The 24,867-nt window shown below is 47.0% G+C and overlaps 1 protein-coding gene across 7 annotated transcripts in view; it reads right to left on the reverse strand.

Annotated features, from left to right (window-relative positions):
* Nucleotides 1-24,867, reverse strand: part of SLC2A9 (solute carrier family 2 member 9) — a 231,556-nt gene that overhangs the window by 179,507 nt on the left and 27,182 nt on the right. For 3 of the 7 annotated variants that reach the window (XM_047718877.1, XM_047718879.1, XM_047718878.1), the window contains exons 2-3: nt 23,590-23,688; nt 16,188-16,286 (exon numbers count right to left, since the gene is read on the reverse strand). In XM_047718877.1, the coding sequence (XP_047574833.1) occupies nt 16,188-16,286; nt 23,590-23,652 (162 nt within the window). In that variant the 5' untranslated portion in view covers nt 23,653-23,688. Of the gene's footprint in view, nt 1-16,187; nt 16,287-16,945; nt 17,012-18,755; nt 18,999-23,589; nt 23,689-24,867 lie in introns of those variants that run through there. The other 4 variants (XM_047718875.1, XM_047718880.1, XM_047718876.1 and 1 more) reach the window with 4 other exon arrangements.

A 24,867-nucleotide genomic window follows, 5' to 3' on the forward strand; every position in this document is an offset into this window, starting at 1 on the left:
TTTAAAAGCCTAACCATTCACTTTCTTTTGTTGGATTCTGGTTTTGTTTCAATTAAGTCGTAATTGACAAGGCAATGGCATGGAGTAGTATGTTAGAGCCCAAAGTTCTCCTTTTCATTCTTCCTTTTTCACTCCTTCCTGCTGTTATTCACGGATTCATTTAACAAACGTCTTTGAGTATTTTCATGTTGAGAACATACATGTGTACGACATACATCACATGTATATAGTTGGATAATTAAGAATTTGGCTGGCCTTTATCCCTGCACTTGGAAAATAGCCTCTAAACCCTTGGGATTTCCTGAGTGATAGGACTGTCTTTGTTATTCACAAAGAAAAAAAAATTTCCAGGTGGGCTGATTAGCCTTCACCTGGAAATTTATGCAGATGAGGCAACTCAGGTAAGGGGCTGACCCCACTGGAAAGACCAAGCAGGTGATCAGAGGCTTGGGGCTTCACACCAGGTGATATTAGCCCTACCTCCAAGAAGCGAAGGTGGCCTGGGCATTGACTCCATCAATCATGCCTATGGAAGGAAACCCCATTAATAACTCTAGACACAGAGTCTTGGGTGACCAGCCCTGGGGTACAGTACTCTGCGTACTGTTATACATCCCCCTACCGGGAGGCTCATGTATCCTACCTCCACAGAGAGAAGACCAGAATCTTAGTGTTTCAAACCCCCAGATTTCACCCTATGTTTCTCTTCTTTTGGCTGGTTCTGATTTGTCTCCTTCTGGCTATAATAAAACTAGTTGTTATAGCTTTCCTGAGTGCTGTGCACTATTCGAGCAACTTACCAAAACTGAGAGAGTAGTGGGAACTCCCCAGTTTGCAAGAAGGATGACCAGTCCTGGGATCCCCGTGCTTGCAGCTGGTGTCTGACATGAAGCCAGTCTTTAGAGAACTGTGCTCTTAACTTCGAACTTGGCCTGCCTCTGGGTAGTCAACATCTGAAGTCACCACAAACCTTTGCACCAAGAGCTCCCCTGGGCATGACCAAGATTCTGTGGAATGATACTTGGACCTGTAGAGTCCTGTCTGCTGTTTCAGGCACTTGCCTGAATTATAGGCCAGGAATGGGCAAACTAGTGCCAGGTGTTCACTCTCCATCCTTGGAATCAGCCCTTTAGGGTCCCTCCTGCCCACCTTCCTGTCTTTTCTCCCAGCCTCAGCAGTCCCTATTTGCTTTCTCATTTCCATTGTAACCCATGGTTCCTATCCAACACACTCATTTAGCTCAACATTGGTCCTTCTTGGAGACTCTTTTTTTTTTTTAAGATTTGATTTATTTATTTGTCAGAGAGAGCAAGAGAGCACAAGCAGGGGGAGCAGCAGGCAGAGGGAGAAGCAGGCTCCTCACTGAGCAGGGAGCCCAATGCAGGACTCAATCCTAGGACCCTGGGATCATGACCTGAGCCAAAGGCAGCTGCTTAACTGACTGAGCCACCCAGGTATCCCTTGGCAACTATTCTTAATGTCCACCCCAGTGATCTTTCTGCTTGAGGCTGGCCCCTCTCCCAGGCCCCTTGCATGTGCCTGTGGTTTCATCCTGCTGTCCCACCCCTCTTCCCCAGATGCTCCTCTGGTTTGGCTGCAGCTGAATCCCATCACCTTTGGCTCTACCCTCATCTTTGTGGGACCTCTTAGGACTAGAGCCTGGGCTCTGTATTGTCCACTCAGGCTCAAACCTTGCATTTCTTCAGAAGACTGCTTCCAGAATCTTCCTGTAGGCTCTCAGGACAGTATCCACGAGCAAGAGGAATTTTTACTCATGCTCTGAGTTGATACCACACCTCACCCAAGACACAGTTCTGCCTTCCCAAGTATGGGCACCTACCTTAGCTCCCAGCAACAACCCCATGAACCTGGAAACCCCCATCTTGCCTCTAAACACCCTCATCCAGCCTTCAATGGCCTCTCAGGTGGGAACCCGAAAATCAGGCACCCTTAGGCACCAAGGGAAAACCTCACCACAACTCTGGCAGCCCCAGACTACTGTAGCAGTACTAATGAAGCAGACCTCAGGCAAGCAGTATTCTTCTACTAAAGGTCAGGGCTTAAAACGGTACAGACCTGAGGCCATTCGCCAGATTACATATTGGCATCTTGAGCTTGCATGCACGACTGCTTGAAAATTTCAGGCATCATGTTACATTTGATTGGTGTGTAAATTAGCCCTGGATTATGCACAGCCTTTTACAAAGGCATGGAATGGTTTAGTTAGGTAGGTAGGTGGGTGATGGATGATAGATAGTTAGAAAGATAAGTAATTAGATTGATGGAAGACGGGTAAGATAGATAGGAGACAGGTAAGTAGATAGAGAAAAAGAGAAGTGGCTGGCTGGCTGGCTGGAGGAATGGATGGCTAGGCTGACAGGTATAACTATGCCTATTAGAATTAGTCATTGTAAAGAGAAAAGACAAAGGCTTAGACAAGTAGCAATAAAAAGACACGGGAAAAAATATCAAGAAACGTAACATCTATGGGAAAACTCATGGGTTAATTGCTCATAAACCCAGCCAGCTCCCTGAGGGTCTAATGAGCCCAGCATCTATAGGAGTCTCGCTCTTTTCCTAGAATCTCAAGTACAGAGTTTAGCAAACAATGGCCCAGTTGGCTAAATCTGGCCCACTGCCTGCTTCGGTAAATAAAGTTTTCCTGGAACACAGCCTTGCCCATTCATTTATTGTCTCATGCTGCTTTCTCACTACGAAGACAGAAGGTAGTTGGGATAAAGACCTTGTAGCCTACTAAGCCAAAAGTCTGCACAAGCCCCAGCAGATCAGCTGGTGGAGCAGGAAAAAAAGAAATTTCAGAAGTAGACAGACCTGAGTTCACATCCCCATCTGTGTGAGTGGGCCTGAGGCAGCCCTAGAATTTTTATGTAGGACAGTTGGTCATTTTGTTGAGGATAAGGAGGTCTAGAGGACTTGTCTTGGAACTGCATTTACACATAAAGAACTTTCAAAAAAATCTTAAATGTGTACATTTACTCCTGACTCAGCAGATATTCATTATAAAGGCTGACTGTATGACAGACCCTTTCGGGGGTGAAGACTGTGTCTGCATGGAGCTTAAATTCTAAAATAAAGGAAAGGACAGAAAAGAAGCAATTAAATATATAATATCAGATGTCTCTGAGAAGGGGACATTTGATCAGAGGTCAGAAGCCATGAAAGGACAGAGCATAGGCATGTGTGGGAAGGAGCAGTCCCCAGCAAAGGGAACAGCAATGCATGTGTGTTTGAGGCAGGCAGTGGGGGGCAGGTGAGTGTGAAGGAGCAGGTGCAAGGAGGGAACGTGCCAGAGGTGAGGGCCGAGTGCTCACCAGGCAGCAGACCCCTGGGCATGCGGGCGTGCGGGCTGCCCCAATCTGGTAGGGCTTCTAGGTGGGCTGGCTGGCTCTGGAAGGTTTTAAGCTCAAGCAACAATATGAACTGCCTCGGTCAAGGATCCCTCTGGCCTTTGGGTTCAGGATAAATAGTAGGAGCCACCGCGGAAACAGGAAAACCAACCAAAAGGCCCCATGGTGGGCCAGGCTAGACTGCCTTGAAGGGAAGCTATTGGAGTCTTTAGTCATGGCGGTGGACACACGGCCCACAGCTCAGAAACTCTCAAGGTTCTGTGGCTGCAGACAGGAAAGACTTCTGTCTAGCTCATGTAGTGCCTAGCACCTGCCGAAAAGTTCTCTGCCATCTTGTACCTGTGCCATCTGGGGGAAGAAAGAACTGAGGAACCTTCTGGAATGTCTTCAAGGGCTTGGCATCAAGTGGCTTATATTCACTTCTGCTCACATCCCATTGTCCAAAACTGGCCAAGGGGCCCCTCATGGATGCATACGGCTTGTGGATGTTCCCTTCCAAATGGGGCATGGACACGATGTACATTTGAGAATGGCTGTTTTGAGGGGAAACCAATGGAAACTTAGGGAGTGGGGGTTAAAGGACCCCCCAATCTACCCCAGGAACTTGAACACATTAACTTCCCTGGGACTCGGGTTCCTCATCTATGAAAGGGGGTGAGTCATGGCGTCCTCACAGAACTGTAATGAGAATGAAATCTGAAGCCCTATAGACTGACCCTAACACAGACAGGTGTGGTCAGTACTCACAGTGGAATCATTTCCATTATCAGCATCCCAGATGGTTTCCAAATACCTGGGGAGAGAGAAGCACTGAACATTTGGGCAGCTGCGGCTGGCCAGTGGCCAGAGATATGTCTGCTACCGTGTACATTATTCAAGTTGTGAAATTCTGCCCTACCTGGTGGTACACAGCCATGGCCTTTAGTCCCTCTGTGCTCCCCCTGACCACCACCTGCACCCCAATTATCCCACCACTGAGGAGGCAAAGCTGGTTAGCATGAGCCTCGGGGCCCTGTGTCATTGCTAAACCAGCATCCCTTCATGTGGGTCAGTGTCCCCACTGTGACTTATTTTCATCAGCAGCCCCCATGGCAGCCTCTGTCTGCCATCTCTGCAGGCAGACACCTCCCCACCCCCAATATTTGCATCTCGTGCAAACGGGGATCACTTTCTCCCTCCACAATGCCAGAGCCCTGATGCAGATTGGCACCCACACAAGAAATACATCTAGGCCTTTCCCATGTGCATTAAGTCACACTCTGGGATCTCTGTCCTCATCCTGGGTTCTTGGACACTGGGGCTGCCCACTCACCCCTCCCCATGCACACTGCAAAGGGCAGAGAGTGTCAAGCCATCCCTGGACACAGGCTGAGCTCCTCTACCAGGCTTCTTTTGTTCCAACAGTCACTGACTAGGGGTTTGTCACTGCCCCCCACCCCTGCCAAAGTACCTGGGTGCAGGGGCTAGGGTCTCTTGCTTACGGTGGTTCCCACCCTGGGAGGGCCTCCCAGGCTGAACCTCGGTCTTAGTCCTGCTCTGGCACCCAAAGGCTGGTCAGTGCTAGCTTATGCTCCTGTTCTAGCCTCTGTAATCCTCCTTGGGCTGGCCTGGACCCCCTTCCCAGTTTCCTCCCCATCTACCCTTGAGATCCTGCCATCTAGCACTCCAGCTCATCCCCATTCCCGGAAAGCTCTATACTCTCCCTCAAGCCAAGGCTTGGCTTCCTGCCCTCCCCAGATAGAAGAATGTCCTTCTCTGACCCTGGGTTCATGTCTCTGTGCAGCATATCTTGTCATTGCTTCTGGTCTTGAGGACAAGGACATGTGTCCTTTTGTCTTGCCACCCCCCAAGACTTAACGACATCTTACAAGCAAGGTAAACACCCAGCACAGGTGCAGGGGATTTACTGCCTACTACCCTCTCTGTGTTTGAGTAGCAACATGACAGACACATGAAATGTTAGGTAGGACCCATGGCACACCTTCTGACAGAGCACAAGAGGGGATTCCTGACCCTAAGACCCCGTGGGAATGGGGAGGGGGCTGGCCTGGCCAATACGAAGGAGTCCTTCACTTCTCTTTTGTTCGTGCTGGCCAGGTTTAGAGCTCCCTCTGAGGACAGCCCTTAGGAAGTAGGGGTCAAGGGCAGGAATCAGGCCCTTGTAGGTCCCTAGTGGTGCCACAATCCCAATACCATAAGAATCAGTCCCCAAGGGACGCCTGGGTGGCTCAGTTGGTTGGACGACTGCTTTCGGCTCAGGTCATGATCCCGGAGTTCCAGGATCGAGTCCCGCATCGGGCTCCCAGCTCCATGGGGAGTCTGCTTCTCCCTCTGACCTTCTCCTCGCTCATGCTCTCTCTCACTGCCTCTCTCTCAAATAAATAAATAAAATCTTAAAAAAAAAGAAGAAGAATCAGTCCCCAAAACTCCAGAGTTGCCATAAAATAAATAAAGTCCACACAGCCATTCAGGTGGCAGGTATCACAGGTAAACAGCCCATTGGGTTCATCATGGGTCCTCTTGGCCTTTCCCAGAATCATCCTTTGCCTTAGTTTATCATCCCGAGGCTCCCCCATTGCTGGACTTCTGGGGACTGGTAATAGCGGACAGTGAAGTGGTCAAAATGTCATGGGCCTCGGAGTCAGATAGATTTGAGCACGAATCCTAGCTCTGCTACCTCCTAGTTGTGTGACCTTGAGCAAGTTGCTTAAACTCTAAGTCTCTGTTTCCTCATCCATGATGTGGTATGAAATGTCAATTACTAACTTCTGTGGACTGAATGGTAATCTCCCCGAGTTCATATGCTGAAGCTCTGCCCCGCAGTGTGAATGTGTCTGGAGCTTGAGCTTTGGGGAGGTGATTAAGGTTGGATGAAGTCCCAAGGATGGGGCCTTCATGGCTGGGTTAGTGCCCTTATTAGAAGAGACGTCAGCGAACTTGCTTGCTTACTGTCTCTACCACATGGGGACATGGTGAGAAGGTGGTGATCTGTGAGCCAGAAGGAAGGCTCTCATCAGGAATCGACCATGTCAGCACCCTTACCTAAGAGTTCTAACCTCCATAACCATGAGAAATAGATGTCAGTTGTTTGAGCTTCCCAGCCTGTGATATTTTGTTATAGCCGCCTGAGCAGACTAACACATTAGCATGTCTATGAGATATCTATCTACCCAGCATGCAGCATTTTATTACAGGAATGACAGGCTGGTGATCAACTCTGTGTCCTCCCTCAATGTTGGAGAGTAGAGTTTGGGAAGCAGTTAGGGGTGACCTTTCCCAGTCCCTTGTATCTAGGCAGGCTGGGCACTGCATTGCATTTAGGGCTCTCTTGGTCCCTCTAAAATATGTATAATGAGCCATGGTCCCCAAAGCCTGAGACCACCAGGCTGAAAATGCCTCACACTGTCACAATGACTCAACAGTTTGCTGGGCACACTAGCCACAAAAGTACAGCCACAACATTCCAAACAAGACTTCTCATGGTGTGAATCTGGCTGGTACAGAAAAGGACCTGATTAAAAATGTGGCCAAAGAACAAGAAACCTAAAGTTTTTACCTAAAACTGGACAGTGGCAATGCCCAAGAGGATGAGCCCTGAAGCCAGACTGGCCAGGGTCATACTCCAGCACCTACTTATTGTCTGCCCATGTGCAAGCCAAGCCAGTTAACAGTATGCATCAGTTTTCTCATCTATAAAATGGGGATAATGATGAAACACACTTCATAGGTCATCATGAGGATGCCCAGTACGAGTGCATGGAAAGTGTTTGAAGGAAGGGCTAGCACCTAAAATGTGATCCTTCCATGTGTGTAGTTACTGATGTTGTCATAAAATTTATTACTAATATTGTGAAATTGAAAAGCCACCCTGACTATGTGTAGATCTTCAGAAATCACCTCCTCTCCTGGATTAGAAGGACAGCTTATCAAACCCTCTCCATTCAGTTCATCATCTCTCCCATTAAATAGCTCCAGGCTCTGGACCCTTCTGTTCTTCCCACTGACAATAAAGTTGGTTTTTTCTAAAAGACATGTTGTATTGCCCCTACCTCATGAATCTGCCATGGCTCCTCAACCCAGAGGCTAAATCTCGATTTGTAGCTTTAGATTTGAGGCCCTTTGCTTTTGGCTCCACCTGCTTTTCCACCTCTTATTCCATCCCATCCCCATATTTCCCCTGGGTATCAGCACATCACGCCTCTACTAACTATCCCCAACAGGTCAGCGTGGCCTGGCCTTTAGGTATGCTTCAGCTCTCTGCTTCTCCCCATGATGCCCATGGAAATCCTACCCAGCTCTCAGGACTCAGCTCAAATGCCATATTGCCTTCCCTGATTCCCAACATTAAACACCTGGTAAGCCCTCAGTAAATATTTGTTAAATGAGACTTCTTGTTTCTAGTCCAGCATGTAAAAATCTTGGAAGTTGCTACTCTGTCTTAACAAGTAAAAAGCTGAATGAATTGGAAATTGGCAACTCTTAGATCAATCAGAGAAATGAGGTCATAGGGCAAACAACTGTCCTGACTATTGAAGAGACAGACTGGCAGATGCAGAGAACCACAACCTACCAGGGCAAAAACCCACAGTAGAAACCTCTGCAGGAGGCAGCACTAGGATAGGAAAACCTGAACTGTGATTGACAAATTGCTGGAGGCTCAGTATGGACATGGCTCAGAGTTATAAACTCTAGGGGTGCCCTGTCACAATCCCTGTGACAAAATTCTGTGAATTTTACCACCAAGAGATCTACCAGATCTTCCCAGTGAATATCTAAGAAAAATCCCCTCATGTTTCCAGCAGGGGAGAGGAAAAGAACCATTTTGAAATACCTCAAAGCATCCCATTCTTTGCAAGGCCTGCCCCCAAGAGAAGTAATTTTACCTGAGCTTAATCTACCTGCTGGAGTTTTATCAGAGCCTAACCTACCTTGGTAAAGGGAAATACCCAATGCCGCTTCCTCCAACCATCCTCATAAGGCAAAAGAAATACCCATCTCCAGCCCTCTCCAGCCATTCTGTCCCAGTTAAGGAGGGAGTGAGCAGAACCTGAGAGGCCCTGGTGAATTTCATGGTCCAGGGTCACCAGAGGACCAAAAGACTGAGACCTTATCATAAGACTGTAACATGCTTCTTCTCCCTTCATGCCTTATATTACTAAAGTTCTGTTTACTGAAGTTCCTTTTGCCCAATACATCATTTCATCTTTCAAAAAAATTACAAGACATACTAAAAGATATAAATCAGTTTGAAGAGAGTAAACAAGGATCAGAGCCAGAGTCAGATATAGCAGGAATATTGGACTTATCAGACCAGAAATTTTTTTAATTGGTTAATATGCTCAAGGCTTAATTGGAAAAAAAGTAGACAGCATGCAAGAACAGATGAACAGTATAAGCACAGAGATGGCTATCTATGAAAGAATCAAAAAGAAATGGTAGAGATCAAAAACACTGTATCAGAAGGGGCACTTGGGTGACTCAGTTGGTTAAGCATCTGACTCTTGGTTTTGGCGCAGGTCACCATCTGAAGGTCATGAGATCAAGCCCTATATCAGGCTCCATGCTCAGTGTGGAGTCTGCATGTCCATCTCCCTCTGTTCCTCACCTTGCTCATTCTCTCTCTCTTTCTCTCATAATTAAATAAAATCTCTTTTAAAACAAACAGACAAAAACACTATAACAGAAATGAAGAATGGACTGAAAAAAACACAGAGAAAAAAGACTGAAGGAAAAAAAGATAGAATAGAATATGCAAGAACTGTGGGGAAACTACAAAAGGTGTAATATATACACAGTAGGAACACCCAGAAGGAGAAGGGAGAGAGGTGGGAAAGGAGGAAATATTTGGGCCAATAATGACTGAGAAGTTCCTCAAATTAATATCAGACACTAAACCACAGATCCAGGAAGCTTAGAAAACACCAAATGGTATAAAACAAACAAACAAACAGAACAAAACAAAATAAAAGTTGCACCCAGCATATCATATTCAAACTTTAGAAAATCAAAGATTTAAAAAAACTCTTGAAAGAATCCAGATGAAAAATTACCTATAGCAGACAAAAGATAGAATCCACACCCCAACTTCTCCTCAGAAACCATGCAAGAAGAGAGTAAAATAAAATACTCAAAATGCTGAGAAAAAAACAACCAACCAACCTAGAATTCCATACCTTGCAAAATTATCCTTTAAAAGTGAATAAGAAGTAGAGACTTTTTTTCAGACAAATATTGAGGAAATTTGTTGCCAATATATCTGCCTTGCAAAAAAACATCAAAAGAAGTTTTTCAGAGAGAAGTAACCTGAGATTGCTTAGAAACTCAGATTTCCATAAAGAGAGGAGTGTAAGGAGAATGAATAAGTAAAGGTAAAATAAAAACTTTTTTCTTATTTTGTTAAGATTTATTTATTTACTTGAGGCAGGCAGGGGCACAGGGAGAAGCAAGGAGAATCTCAAGCTGACTCCTTGCAGAGCACAGAGCCTGATACAAAGCTTGATCTCAAAATCCAGAGATCATAACCTAAGCTGAAACCGAGAGTCAGGTGCTTAACCAACTGAACTACAAGGCCCCCTTTTTTCTTATTCTTAATCTAATGGATAACAGTTTGTTCAAGATAATAACAACAGCAATGTATTTGATTATCTATATAATATGCTTATGTGCAAGTGAAATGAATAACACAATTAGAAATATTTTGTTATTTGTTATTATAAAGTACTAACATTACCAGTGAAGTAAGATAGTATTATTTGTAAGTAGCCTTGGACTAATTGAAAATGTATATTGTAGACTCTCAGGCAACCGCTAAAGAAAGTTAAAAAAAAAAAAAAAGAGGTAAATTGATATGCTAGGAAAAGAGAAAACAGAGCCATGTAAAATGCTCAGTTAAAACCACAAAAGGCAGAAGAAGTATGGAAGACAAAAACAGGAACAAAGAGAAAGAGCAACAAATAAAAAACAGTAACCGATATATAGATATTAATCCAACTAATATTAATAATCACCTTAAGTGCCAGTGGACTAAATATGGCAATTAAAAGACAGATTGTAAGAGTAGATCAAAAAACAAGGCCAAGCTATATGTTGTCTACAAGAAACACACTTAATATATAAAGACATATACAAATTAAAAGTGCAGGGAAGGAGAAAGATATACTGGGCTGACATGAATCAAAGGAAAGCAGTAATAACTATATTAATTTCAAACAGGAAGTACGTTGGCAAGGAGAGTTAATGGGGAAAAAGAGGGGCATCAGATACTGATAAAGGGACAAATACTCCAAGAAAATTTAACAAGGCTTAATGTATATGAGCCTAACAACAGAGCATGAAAATACATAAAGCAAAAGCTAACAAAACTGTAAGGAAAAATAGATGAACTAGTATTATAGTTGGAAACTGAAACACTCCTCTGTCAGAAATGGACAGAATCCAGCAGGCAGAATCAGTGAGGAGATAACTGAACTCAACCATCAACCAATGGGATACAATGGTCATCTATAGTCTACTTCCTCCAACAACGGTAGAAAATACATTCTTCTCAGGCTCACATGGACATTCAGTAAGATAGACTACATTCTGTGCCATAAAACAAACTATCAAATTTAAAAGAATATAAATCATACAGTGTGTGTGGTCTCAGACCATAATGGAATAAACTAGAAATCAGTAACAGAATATAGCTGCAAAATCCCAAAATACTTATAAGATTAAACAACACCCCTCTTAATAACACATGGATCAAAGAAGAAATCTCAAGAGAAATTTTACAATAACTTGATTTAAAAGAAAATGAAAATATAACTCATCAAAATTTGTGGGATGCAGCAAAAGTAGTGTTTGGAAGGAAATGTATAGCTTTGAATAAATATATTAGAAAAGATAAAAAACTTAAAATCAGTAAGTTTCCATTTTGGGAGACTAGAAAAAGAAGAGCAAATTAAATTCAAAGTAAGCATCATTTTGGAAGTCCTAGCTAATGCAATGAGACAATAAGAGGAAACAAAAAATACATATACTGAGAAAGACAAAATAAAACTGTCTTTCTTCACAGATGACACAGTCATCTACATAGAAAATTTGAAAGAACTGACCAAAAAAATTCCTGGAACTAAGCAGTGATTGATTGTAGCACAGTTGCAAGATAACAGAATTAATATATAAAAGTCAATTTCTTTCCTATATACCAGCAATGAAAAAAAATGGAATTTTAAATCAAAAACACTACCAATAATATTAGCACTGAAGAAAATGAAACTCTTAGGTAGAAAGCTAATGAGTTGTGTGGATATCAACAAACTGATTCTAAAGTTTATACAGAGAAGACCCAGAATAGCCAGCTCAACACTGAAGGAGAACAAAGGTGGAGGACTGACGCCATCTTACTTTGACTTTTGATAAAGCTACAGTATTCAAGACAGCATGGTATTGCTGAAAGAACAGACAAATAAGTCAATAGAACAGAATAGAGTCCAGAAATAGACCCACGTTAATATAGTGAACTGATCTTTGCAAAAGAACAAAGGCAATACCATAGAGCAAAAGAAGTCTTTTCAACAAACGTTGCTGGAACAATAGACACACACACACACACACACACACACACACACACACACACACACAGAATCCAAACACAGACTTTATACCCTTCATAAAAATTAACTCAAAATAGGACACAGACATAAATGTAAAACACAAAACCATAAAACTCCTAAAACAACCTAGAAGAAAATCTAGATGACGTTGGGCATGGTGGTGACTTTTTAGAGACAACCCTAAAGGCACAATCCATGAAAGAAATCGTTGATGAGCTGGACTTCAATGAAATTAAAAACTTCTGCTCTGGGAAAGACAATGTCAAGAGACTGAGAAGACAAGCCACAGCCTGGGAGAAAATACTTGCAAAAGACGCATCTGATAAAGAACTGTTGTCCAAAATATGTGATGAACTCTTAAAACTCAACCATAACAACACAAACAATCTGATTAAAGAATGGGCAAAAATCCAAACAGAAATCTCACCAAAGAAGATACACAGATGGCAAATAAACATATGATGACAAAAGGTATTCAACATCATATGTCATTAGGGAATTACAATTAAAACAATGAGACACCAGGGCATGCCTATTAGATTGTCTCAAATTCAAAGCACTAAGGACACCAAATGGGGAGTAATGGGAACCTTCATCCATTGCTTCTGGGAATGCAAAACCGTGTGGTCACTTAAGGGATGTGATTTGTCAGTTTCTTAGAAAACTAAACATATTTTTCCATACAATTCAGCAGTCATGCTCCTTGGTGTTGACCCAAGTGAATAGAAAACTTCTGTCTACACAAAAACCTATGCATGGATGTTTACAGCAACTTGATTTATTGTTGTCAAAACTTAGATGCCATCAAGAAGTCCTTCCCAAGGTGAGTGGCTCAAGACACAGGTCCATCCGGACAGTGGAGTATTATTCAGCGTTAAAAAACAAATGAGCATATATTTTTTATCCCCAGGGGAAAAGAAAGGATGAATACCCAAGTTTTGTAGCAACATGGACGGGACTGGAAGAGATTATGCTGAGTGAAATAAGTCAAGCAGAGAGAGTCAATTATCATATGGTTTCACTTATTTGTGGAGCATAACAAATAGCATGGAGGACAAGGGGAGATGGAGAGGAGAAGGGAGTTGAGGGAAATTGGAAGGGGAGGTGAACCATGAGAGACTATGGACTCTGAAAAACGATCTGAGAATTTTGAAGGGGTGGGGGGTGGGAGGTTGGGGGCATCAGGTGGTGGGTATTGTAGAGGGCACGGATTGCATGGAGCACTGGGTGTGGTGCAAAAATAATGAATACTGTTATGCTGAAAAAATAAAAAAATTAAAAAACAAAACAAAAAAACCAAACAAACAAATGAGCTTTCAAGCCATGTACAGACATGGAGGAAGGAAACCTACGTGCATAATCCTGAGTGAAAGAAGCCAGTCTGAAAAGGCCACATACTGTAGGACTCCACCTGTGTGACATTCTGGAAAAGCAAAGCTATGAAGGCAGTGGTTGCCAGGGGGTTAATAGGGAGAGAAAAAGGAGTAGGGAGAACAGAGGATTTCTAGGGCAGTGAGACTGTTTTGTAAGACACCACAACGATGAGTACCCGTCATTCCACATTTTGTCAAAACTCCTGGAATACACAACACCAGGAGTGAACCTTAAATGTAACCCCTGGACTTTGGGGGATGAAGATGAATTGAGGCAGGTTCACTGACGACAGCAAATGCACCTCTCTAGGGAAGATTAGTGGTAGAGGGGGGAGCCGTACGCTGTGGGGACAAGGGTGGTATGGGCAGATTCTCTGTACTTTCCACTCAATTTTACTATGAACTGCCTTAAAACTGCTCTAAAAAATAAAGTTTATTAATTAAAAACAAGTTTTAAATGGTTGAATAACAGAGTTGTTCCTTCCTCCTGTTCCCACAGTTGGGGCGTGAACTTGTGTTTTTCCACCTACATCACTGGATTCAGCGTTCAAGTTTCACAGGGCCTCTTGCTCCACAAACCATGAGGGCAAAGGTTTTCCACCCTCTGCTGGAGTTTCTGCTGAACTGTCAAGATAAAGCAAGAATGTCAGCTTCTAATCTTCTTTTTTTTTTTAAGATTTTATTTAGTTATTTGTCAGAGAGAGAGAGAGGGCGCGCACGAGGGCACAGGCAGGCAGAGGTGGAGAGAGAAGCCGGCTCCCTGCTGAGCAAGGAGCCCAATGAGGCACTTGATCCCAGGACCCTACGATCATGACCTGAGCCAAAGGCAGTGGCATAACTGACTGAGCCACCCAGGCGTCCTTCCAATCTTCTTTTAAATACAAGTATGGGCAACTCAGATCCCCATGTCAGAATGACATCACAAGGACAAAGTCAAAGCTGCTGCAGAAGTTCAGGGAAGCCATCTAGGCCTCTGGCTTTCAAACTGGTGTTAGCATCAGAATCCAGTTTTCAAATGAACTTGCCTAGAAACCCCAAAATGTACAAGAGTTAACAGAGTTAAAAAAAAAAATCAGAATTATCCAGACTCATGATTCTAACACGTTTCATTTCCTAAAACATTCATTATTCGTTCCAGCTCATCAACTGAGAAATACAATAGACGTCCTTCCCATATTATTGCCCAGATAGTTGGTGACAACCTGAACAGGACGTGTTCAGTAGCGTGATTTGGAAACCTCCCCCTTCCTTTCCATATGTAGACACACTGGCAAAGATGTAATGATGTAATTATTTTCGACTATGTTATAAAACTTTTCAAATGCATAGGAAAGTAAGGGAAGAAAATAATGAACATCCACATCTAGATTTCATGGTTGTTAATTATTTTTCTATATTACTGTTACATATATAGGCACTGATTTTTTTTTTTTTTTTTTTGGTCTGATTTGGACAAACCAGCTATAAAAGACATTGCGGGACTGTTGAAGGACTTCTGAATTTTAAAAAGGCACCTCTACGACGTCCAGGGCTCCTGGGAACACTTTGAGACCCATGGTTCAGCCTCCTCTGCATTTTGCACAGGGGATCCTGGAGACCGAACAAGGAAAAGCCCAAAAAGCCTCCAGGAAGGTCCATAGCCTGGCTTCGGTCTGACACTTTAGTTCCTGCCTTAGGCTCCTCAAAGAGCATCCTGCACTCCAACTACATCACACTCGCTTTCCTGCGAATATTTCACAGATTTCAAGCCTCTGTGCTTTTGCTCTACCTTTAAGACAAAGCTGAGGCATCACCTCCTCCAGGAAGCCTTCTATTACCCTTCATCCCCTCTACCCTCCAGGGTGGGGCTGGGTGAAGCAGAAGCCAGCACCCCCCGGACTGGGTAGCATCCAGACCTAATAGTCTAGGTAGGCAGAACCAAACCAAACCTGCAAACCAGCAGGGAGCTGTTAGGAGGGCCTGAGGAACTGTGCCCCTCAAAATGGGGTGGGGAGGATACTGAGGAAGCAGGGCCCATGGGCTCCTGTTTCAACTCTGAGAACACCATGAACTTTTGACTTTTGTCCGTCATGACTTGCCAATCGCACATTGGCCGCCTCTTGGAAGACCTCCTCTACTGCGGAATGAGCTAGAGATAATTTAACATCCGTTAACTACAGAGCCAGTCCTGCATCCGGTGGTCAGTTAAGTTCTGTCCACAATTCCTTTGAAACAAGTTGCCCAACCCTTTGGGTTTTGCCTCTGTAAGCCTGCACTTCCCATTGCAATTCCGAACACAATCACAATCTCGGTGCTCTCTCTGTGCCTCCCACATTGCAAACCTTAAGACCCCAAATAAACACTTTTGGTTGCTTTACAGCTTCTTCTTCTTGACTGACATACCTAATGTCTTGATTCCAGATGAAAACAAAAGCCAACAATGGATCTTAACCAACAGACACCCAAGTGACCTCTAGCTGTGATTAAAGGCCATAAACACAAAAAGAACATCAGGAAAACATCTATGCATAAGGTCTCTCCGTGACTCCTTGGATTCTGTGCCTATGAATAAGACCCTCCGGATCAGCCCCTGAGACCTCCGAAGACCCCTCTCCTTGCCCTGCACTCTCCCAGGACACTCTAGCAAGGAACTGAACCCCTTCTGTTGTGACATTGTCTGTTTCTGGGTCTCTTATCTCCCCCTCGAGGCGGGGGCTGGTCTCACTCTCTCTATCCTTCTCCTAGATCCTCTGGCAAAGGTCTGGCACAGAAACAGGCCTACAAAGGTTTGCCAGGCGGTAGCACTGGAAGATTTCCACGCAGCAGGAGCACCCTCTGTTGGGCCAATCCCACACTCGTGGGGCACTCACCCGAGTGGGGGCATTAACCACCGACAGGTTGTACCCGTAGAGGAAGGATGAGCCAAAGGCACCCACGAGAGAGGCCACAATGAGCGAGCAGGACCAGTCCTGGGAAAGGAGAAGACAGAACGTCAGATCTGACAGTTGGGCACAGAGCTAGGGCCCACAAGATGTACTTCGGCTGTTCCCTTGTCTGGTGAGGCGGCCCCAGAGAATTCCCGGGGCCGGGGGTACCGGCAGGCAGCTGAGTTGCTGGTCCAGGTCGGCCTGTGCTGGCAGGTGTCCTGGGGGAGTTCTGTCAGCCCCCTGAGCTCAGTTTGCTTCTGACTGCTACAACAGATCAGTGACTTGCAGACCTAACGTCCTTAGCAGGTGCTCTGTATGCAGCCCCATACTATTATTTCTGCTGAATTTGGCCACTTTCTGAAACACATAGGAGCAAAAAAGCAAAGCCAGATTCAGCCTCCAGTAGTAGCCACTGATGCTTACAAGAGGTATGGGCCAGGCATTGTTTTGGGTATTTTCTCTTGTAATCCGTTGATCAGTGCTGTTTGATCCTGATGTCGTAGGTGAGCAAGCAGGCACAGAGGTGTCCGTGGTGCTGTCTGGGATGGGGGCTGGAGCCCAAGCCACCTTGCGCTGCACCAAGGGGCCTCTCCCCCACTGCCTCTCTGTCTGGGCACATGTCTAGGGGTCTGAGGCTTCTCAAAGCTGCGCAGGGACACACATGTTCGCACGCACACGCACACACACACACACACACACCCCTGCACGTGCTGGTCCAGACTCAGATGTCCATCTGCAGGCCACTGTGAGTGCCCCTGGCCAACGACCTGCAGAGACAGACATGGCTCAGCCTGGAGGACGAGGCCTCTGCCTTCAGGTGATCCTGTCGCTTGGCCTCACCCAAGGATGGTCACAATAAGGACAGGGCCCTGGAGTGGAAACATCTGGGCCCCTTGGCCAAAGCTGACCAGCTGGCAGGAGCTGGAGGTGGGAGGGTTTGCCATCTGAAGCTGGCCAGAGGAACATGGGCCAGTCTCCAGATGGAGGGGACCCAGATGCTCTTGGAAGCCACTTTCTCTGCTATCCGGGAATGCATGTGCACTTCTCAGGCCAGTCCCTGTTAAAGCTCCAGGGATATTGTGGCAAACAAAAGAGACAAGGTCCACAGTTCTGGGAACTGTGCCCATCAAATACCTTTTGGAAGGGAAAGCAGGACCCCAATAGCCAATTCCCTGCTCTGCCCATCCCAGTAGTCTCCTCTAGCACAGGATGCAATGCTGGACATTCTGACCACTCAGTCTGGGTCTCAGTTTGCCCAGCTGGAAAATGGATCTAAGAACAGCGCTGGTAGGTGGTTGAGGACTCTCTGTGTCGCTGGATAACGATGTTTAGAACGTTGCATACACACAGGGAGGGTTCCAAAAAGCTGCTTACACTTTCTGCTTTCCCTCTGGTCCAGCCACACAGAATGGCTGTTGCTCAGGTCAGGTGCCAAGGTCTCTCTTGGCCTGGCCCGTGTGGCTACATACACCCGGAATTCTCCTTTCTAAAGACTTTTGTATCCAAGACCCATGACCAGTGTCCTCTTCCCCAAAAGCTCATTGGACATGTTGACATTTCTCTATGATTCAACTCTGTCCTATCCCGGGCTCTGCCACTTAGCTCTGTAACCTTGGACCAGTTACATAGCTGCTCTGTGACTCAGGGTTCTTATCTGAACATGGGATGATAACAGACCTCACCTCCTGGGCTGTTATGCTGAGTTAACACTGTGCCCGCGAGCGTTAGCAGCAGAGGCTGGACAGTGGGCAAGGGTCTTACTTTCTGAGGGTGGAGGTCTTGCTTCCAGGATCCAAGCCTGCTGCAAAGAAGGTCTTCCGGAAACTCTAGTGATCGGATGGAGGTGAGAAAGGGGGTTCATAAGCTACCGGGAAGGACATGGCCAGGTGTGGGGCCAGAATCTTTTCCTGCAATAAGGGGAGGCCTGAACTGCATGGAACAGAAAAGATGGATGGAACAGAACCACATTTTGGACAAAACACCCATTCTCCATAGTCCCTTATCCTCCGGGTCTCGGCTCAATTGTCACTCCTCCTGACTCCCTGGGCTGTCCTGGGTGCCTTCTGTCCCTGGGCCCCCTTGCTTCCAGCCCTGATCACTGGCCCCCTGTCTGCACCCATTGGAAGATAGAGAAGGGCAGGTGGGAGCCTCTCCCTGGGCCCCTGCCCCCGCTTGGCCAGCCGGTACCCACCCCCTCTCATCACCCGCCCCAGGGACAGAGGTTACCAAGTGCAGGGGTGGAAAAGGAAACGTGGACGCCATCCAGCACCCATGAGGCAATTCTCTGCTGTGGCCTCATTTCATGAGCACAGCCACGTTGCCAGAGGAAATCACAGCTCCAGAGTGGGAGCTCCATGGCCAAGGTCATGGGGACCAGGATGCCAGCACCCATGGCTGGCTTCTACAACCCAGGGCCCCAAGCCTTCCAGGCAGTGGAGGGAGGAAACACAGCTGCCCACACTGGGCCTCTGAGCCCCATGGCACAGTCCAGAGACTAGTTTCTACGTTTACCTTTCTCGTCCTCCTGCCTGGTGTCCCTCTCCGGGTGCGGCCATGCTCAGCAGCCCCTGTGTGAGCCCAGGCCCGGGAGTCCATGCTCCTCTGGCCACAGGCCATGCCAGGGCATCTCTGAGCAGGAGGCAGAGTCCACAAGGGGGCGGGGACCTGGCAGGAAATGCGGCAGTCTGTCTTGTCTGAACAGGAAACGGGCACCATGGGCTTTCCCCCGTTCCCAGTCATAGCAGCAATCCAAGAGTCCTGGAAGGGAAACTTGCTTTCTCAGGGATCACCACTGAGGGCATGGATTTTTCTTTTGGCACCTTTGATGTTCCCTCCCAATCGTGTGCAGCAAGAGAGCACTGGGCATGAAGCCAGTGTACCTCCCCAGGGATAGGGACAGAAAAGACCATCACTGGTGGCAGTGGAGGCCTGGTGAGGTCTCAACCCTGTCCCTCTGTGTCCTTAGCCAAGTCACTCTGCTTCTCTGAGCTACAGCATTTACGAGTGCAAAACAGAAGACTGGTCCTGTTTGAATAGTCTGTCTGGTAGTAATTCTGAGGCTCAGATAGAAAACACATCGTGCTGGACATGGGCATGACTGCCCTGCCATTCTCCAACAGATGGGGAAGTTCTGGGTCTGGAAGAAAAGGGATCTTCCCCTTGATCATTACTCTGTCCTGCTCACTCAGCTTGGCTCAGGGAAGACCTTTCTTGCCCAACTTGGCCTGGCTCAGGGAAAGCATGAAGGAAGCAAGACCCCTCCACACATACTCGAGGTCGTGAGAATTAATTCATCACGTGCCCAATTTGCCCCAGATGTCTGAGAAGGACCTTTTGTCATGACAGGTTTGGGACAGTCTGATCAGCTATTTGCTCCCACAGGCAGAAGGCAGATACCAAGGCTAGCTGGCAAAGGGTGTTTGGGGAATGCAGAACCCCTCGAGGGCCAGGGAGGCATCAAGGCCACCAAGAGACAAAAAGCAAGCAAACTAGTTTCAGTGGATCAGCTGGATCATGGAGGACTCTCTGGAAGAGGTGATTCCTGAGTAAGCCAGGGGGGATATGCAGGCAGAGGAGGTGTGGGAGGGCATGAGCCAAAACCCACAGGCATAGATGCCCTGGGGTACGGGGGGGGAAGCAGAGTAATTGAGCATGACTGGGTCCTAAGGTGTCAGAAGGGGCAGGGAAGGGGCGGGCCAGCTGCCTCCCCGTGTCTTGGGGACGCACACTGTGCTGTCCTGATGGGGACTTCATGTTCATCCTCGTTTCCTCCTCCCCTCCTTAGCTCAGGCCCTTCTGCGTGTTCTCCCTGGCTTCCTCATCGCTAACAGGGGGTCTCACCTGATCTCGCTAAAACTCAAACTGAATCAGGTGATGGCCCCCCACCCTCGACATTTAAAATTGTTCTGTGCTTTCCCATTGTGGTTGTAAACTCAGTAGGCCCCAGGCCCCAGGAGGTCAACACAAATACGCAACTACAGTTGGGTGTGAAGGGGGGGTCCTCTGGTGTCTGGGACTCCCTCATGCTGTGAAGGCTTCCAGAGTCAGCAAGCATCAAAGGCCCCGTCCGCCAAGCACAGCCTGTCCGCAGACCAGCAGTGGGATCCCAGTGTGGCCTCAAGCCCCTGTCAGAGAGATCCCAGTACACCTCTCCTGCCTCAGCCTCCCTGATTCAAGACCTGCTGACTCTGAGCTCTAAGGCCAGAAGCCAGAGGAGATCCAGATCCCAGGGCTGGAAGGAGACCAGCCATCTGAGCCTGCACCAGGCTCTGCCCTTGATCCTAAGACTGGACCTGCACAGACTTAGATTTCCCTTTTGGTCCCGCAGCCTGGAGGCGGTGCTTGGCCTGAAGAGGTCTCTTATTGGTGGAGTTGGCCATCCATAACTTCTCTCCTCAGTCTGCCCCTGAAGCCAGCCCAGAGGCCAGCAGTCAGGTCCAAAGTCACACACCTGAGAGCAGAACAGCTCAAGTTCCAGGTCAGCCTCCCGCTCCTCAGAGAGTGGCCTTCACCTTAACTGCACTGATTTCCTTGAGGCAGGTGAGCGATCTCCAATTCCCAGGGCTTTTCAGGGTGACAAAACGAATAGCCCTACTTTCTGGGAAACGTTGGTGAAGGTGACAGGAGCTGTCCCTTCCTGTTGCCACAGCTTAGCGGCCTAAAACCCAGACACGAGTGGCGCACTGTCTGGGTTTGAGCCTCCATTCAGCCACTTAGGACCGGTGAGCCTGGGCGCAGTTCCCTCAGCCTCCCTGTGGGACAGTGTCCCCATCTGTAACATGGGCATAACAGTGTCTACCTCATAGACTTGTGGAAGATTCCGTGAGTTTATACTTGAAAAGCACGCCCAAACGTGAAGGCTAAAACAGCAGCTGGCATACAGCAAGCGTACGATGAATACTCATTAGTACTGAAACCACTTTGTTCCCAGGTAACGTGCTCTATCTGGACCCCAATGCTCTCACTCTTTTCTAACCAAGTACCATCCTACCTGCTCTGGGTAGAAAGGTCTGGGCCCCTGTAGGAAATTAGTGTCCTCCACGGTAAAAGGGGAGGTCTGGGGCCAGGTTGATGTCACCAGACAATTGCTACAACCTGTTCTAGTGCTCGAGATGGGTCTCTCGGGGGCAAACATGATGCATTGCACCTCCCCGGACCGCACAGCCGTTAACCGGGACTTCCCATAACCCAAGCACCCCTGTCCTGGCCTTCATGGAACATGTCTACTAGGCTTTGCCCTTGGCCAAATATGTTCACGCCCATGATGTCACCAGTCCTCCGGCAGCCATCGGAGGAGGGGCTAGGCAGATGCACAGGAGGAGGTGACGTTTGGGAGACCTGGTGCCATTCCTACATTTGCTCAGCTCACGGCGTCATGTTGGGTAAATTAATGCTATCAAGGATATGACCATCAGACAGATGCTCCCAGGTTTGCTGGGGCTGGGGTCTGATCACCCTCGTCTGATGCTGATTCCTGCAAGCACACACCCATCCACCATTATTTATCGAGTACCTACTTCTGCCAGCTTCTCCTGGCCCTTGCTCAGGCTTGCCCTCTGACTACCCATAACTTTGCTCATCTGTCGGCACTCTGCTCTCTCACCGGCTCCCCTTGAAACTCCGCTGGGCCTCTCTCTGCCTCTCCATATTACATATGCTGCTCACAGCTACACTGGCTGTGTTCATCCTTGCTTATAAGCGTCAGTCCTCCTGTGTGCCTTTCCCTCTGGCTCGGAGCTCACCAAGGGCAGACACTGTCTGTGTCTCTTGTGAGGTGAACTGTGTCCCCCTTCCCGAATTCATCAGGTGAATTGTTCACCCCCAGTGCCTCAGAAGGTGAATGTATTAGGGGGCAGGGTCTTTAAAGAGGAGAGTAAAGTAAAATGAGGTAACGAGGATAGACCCTAATCCGAGATTACGGGTGTCTTTATAAGAAGAGCTTGGGACACAAACACATATAGAAGAAAGTCCCTGTAAGGACGTGGGGAGAACACGGCCGTCAATACACCAGGACAGAAGCCTCGAAGGAACCAACCCCGCCAACATCCTTGACCTCAGACTCCAGCCTTGGGGGCTGTGAGAAAGCGTATCACTCTTGTTTAAGCCCCCAGCCTGTGGTGAGGTCCTGGCGGCCTGAGTGGGCTAATCCAGTGTCCTGAGCCTCTTTGGATTCCCAGTTTTCTTCCCACCTCACTCAGGGAAGGGGCCAAGTAGTTATTTTCTGGAACTTAACTCAGACTGTCTGTCCTCTGCATGATGTCCTGAAGCTAGAAAGTCCGTTTGGACAAGATGAAAACTCTCTGCCAGGAAACGCCAGGAAAGGGAAAGAAAGGGGAGTTTTTTCATGGACTGTCATTTGAGCGGAATGACTGAGATGACTGTACCACTTTCCTACATGACACCAAATGCCTAGACAGGAAAGCCTTGACCCCACCTCACATGAGTGCATCCTTGGAGGGAATGGCCGTTTATCTAACGTGACTCTGCCACATCCCTGGAGGACCTGTGGGGGTAGCTGGGCCCTCCCTGGGCCTCTGTTTCACACCTGGAGGTGGGGACAGTTACTCTCCACCTGCCAGCACCACACTTCCCTGGCAGTTTGATAAATACACCTGTGTGGCTCTTTGTCCGGCTAAATAAGGTTTATTAAAAATCTGGATGTATTTTCTTCTGAGTCCTGGTTGCTTCTGCCGCTATCACAGGAGATGAGGCACAAAGGGACCAGGGTTCAAGACCGCTCCCCCTCAAACCAGGTACACAGCCTTGGACAAGCTGCTTCATCCCTGCCTGAGCCGCAGTTCCTCGCCTGCAGAATGAGGGTGGTGATGGGTTCACTGTGGTGTGGCCAAGAGAAGCAAAGAAGAAAGCCGGGTAAAGGCCCATGCAGCACAGATGCTGTCTGGTTTTGGTTTTGGAGTCTGGTTTGAAAGAAGGTGCAAAGATCCTTGAGGAGGGAGAGCCTCTCTGGGGCAGGAGATCTGGGCCTTGTGGTGGTGGGGAGTAGGGGTTTCATATATCCTCAAGGACTGTGACATCATCACAGCAGTGTCCCCTCGTTTGTGAAATGACCTCTGGAGTGCAAACCACCTCCCCAGGTCCCAAAGGACACCAGCAGACGGTACAGTCACCATCAACCAAAATACAATACGATCAGTGGTCCGTGCCTAGTAGTACACACTTTCCCGTTCACATGGCAACTTCCGACACACCTTTGCTCCTGTCCCCCATTCTGTCCTCTCCACCTGACCTCTCCTCCACCTACATCTCCCTGGGGAGCAGCAAGGAGGCCAGGAGGGACTGCCCCAGCATCACCAGAACAGGGAGAGAGAAAGAAACCAGTACTGACCAATTTCTTTCTCACCAAATTACTGTCTTTGGAATCTGCTGAGTCCTTTTCACTGCACTTCATGGTGTATTTTTCAGATTTTGGGGGGGTTCCTTGTTCCTAAGAAGAGAAAAAAGGAAGAAGTCATTAGATACTTGCTGTCACCAATGGGTAATTAGGGGAGGTGGCCCCCAAATGCGGGGAGGGGTTGCCTGCTGAGGACATAGGATGTTAGTGCCAAGCTCCCCTGGGGCCAAGGCATCTTGGCTCGCCTCTCATGGCTCAGTGTCTCCACCTGCAGGATGAATGACATCTGTGTTTCCCACGCTCACCGTGTTGCTTATTAAATACAGGCCTCTCCCCCAGAACATTCTCAATCAGATGGTCGTTCTTATGGTGGGGAAGATCTTGGAAACACCAAAATTTCTGTCCCCAAGACGTGAAAATAAAAGCGGCGTTCATTAAAACCAAGTGCCAACCTTCCCTGTCAAATTGGAAACAGTCACCAAAATCGTAACCGAAATCACTGACAAGACAGAAGTAGAAAAATGTGCAGCTTTTCTGGAGTTTGGAAATAAGTTTCTAGAGCCATAAAAAATATATAGGCCCTTTGGCCCAACTACTCCGTTTATAAAAAGTTATCCAAAAGCAGTAATAAAGAACACGCACAGATTTCAGCTTGTAATTATTAACAAATGGGTATCACTATAGAAAAACACACCTAACAGGAATGTTTAAAGAAGTTATGGTACATCCGCATATGGAAACTCATGTTGCACTTTAAAACGATGTTAAAAAAGTAACGTCATGGGTAAATGCTCATAATCTTACTTGACAAAGAAAGATCTATAAAAGTAGATTCGCCTTAAAAGTAGATGTACATAGTAACAAATCCATGCTATTACGTGATATAAGGACTTAAACTATGCCCATGTGTTTTTTTATACAAAATTAAGATTTTTTTTTTTTATTTGACAGAGAGAAATCACAAGTAGGCAGAGAGGCAGGCAGAGAGAGAGGAGGAAGCAGGCTCCCCACTGAGCAGACAGCCCGATGTGGGGCTTGAACCCAGGACCTGGGATCATGACCTGAGCCGAAGGCAGCGGCTTAACCCACTGAGCCACCCAGGCGCCCCAAAATTAAGATTTTTTAAGTGTTGAGACATCAAGTTATTTATTCCACGATTATTCGTTAAGCTCCTAAAACCTACGTAAGAGCATGACAGACTTTGCCCTGCTCTCATGGTGCTTCCATTCTAGAAAAGCCCATTTGGGAAGAGCATACAGAAGGCTCCCAGAG

This window comes from Lutra lutra, chromosome 2 (assembly GCF_902655055.1).
Source record: "Lutra lutra chromosome 2, mLutLut1.2, whole genome shotgun sequence".
NCBI classification, from domain to species: Eukaryota; Metazoa; Chordata; class Mammalia; order Carnivora; family Mustelidae; genus Lutra; species Lutra lutra.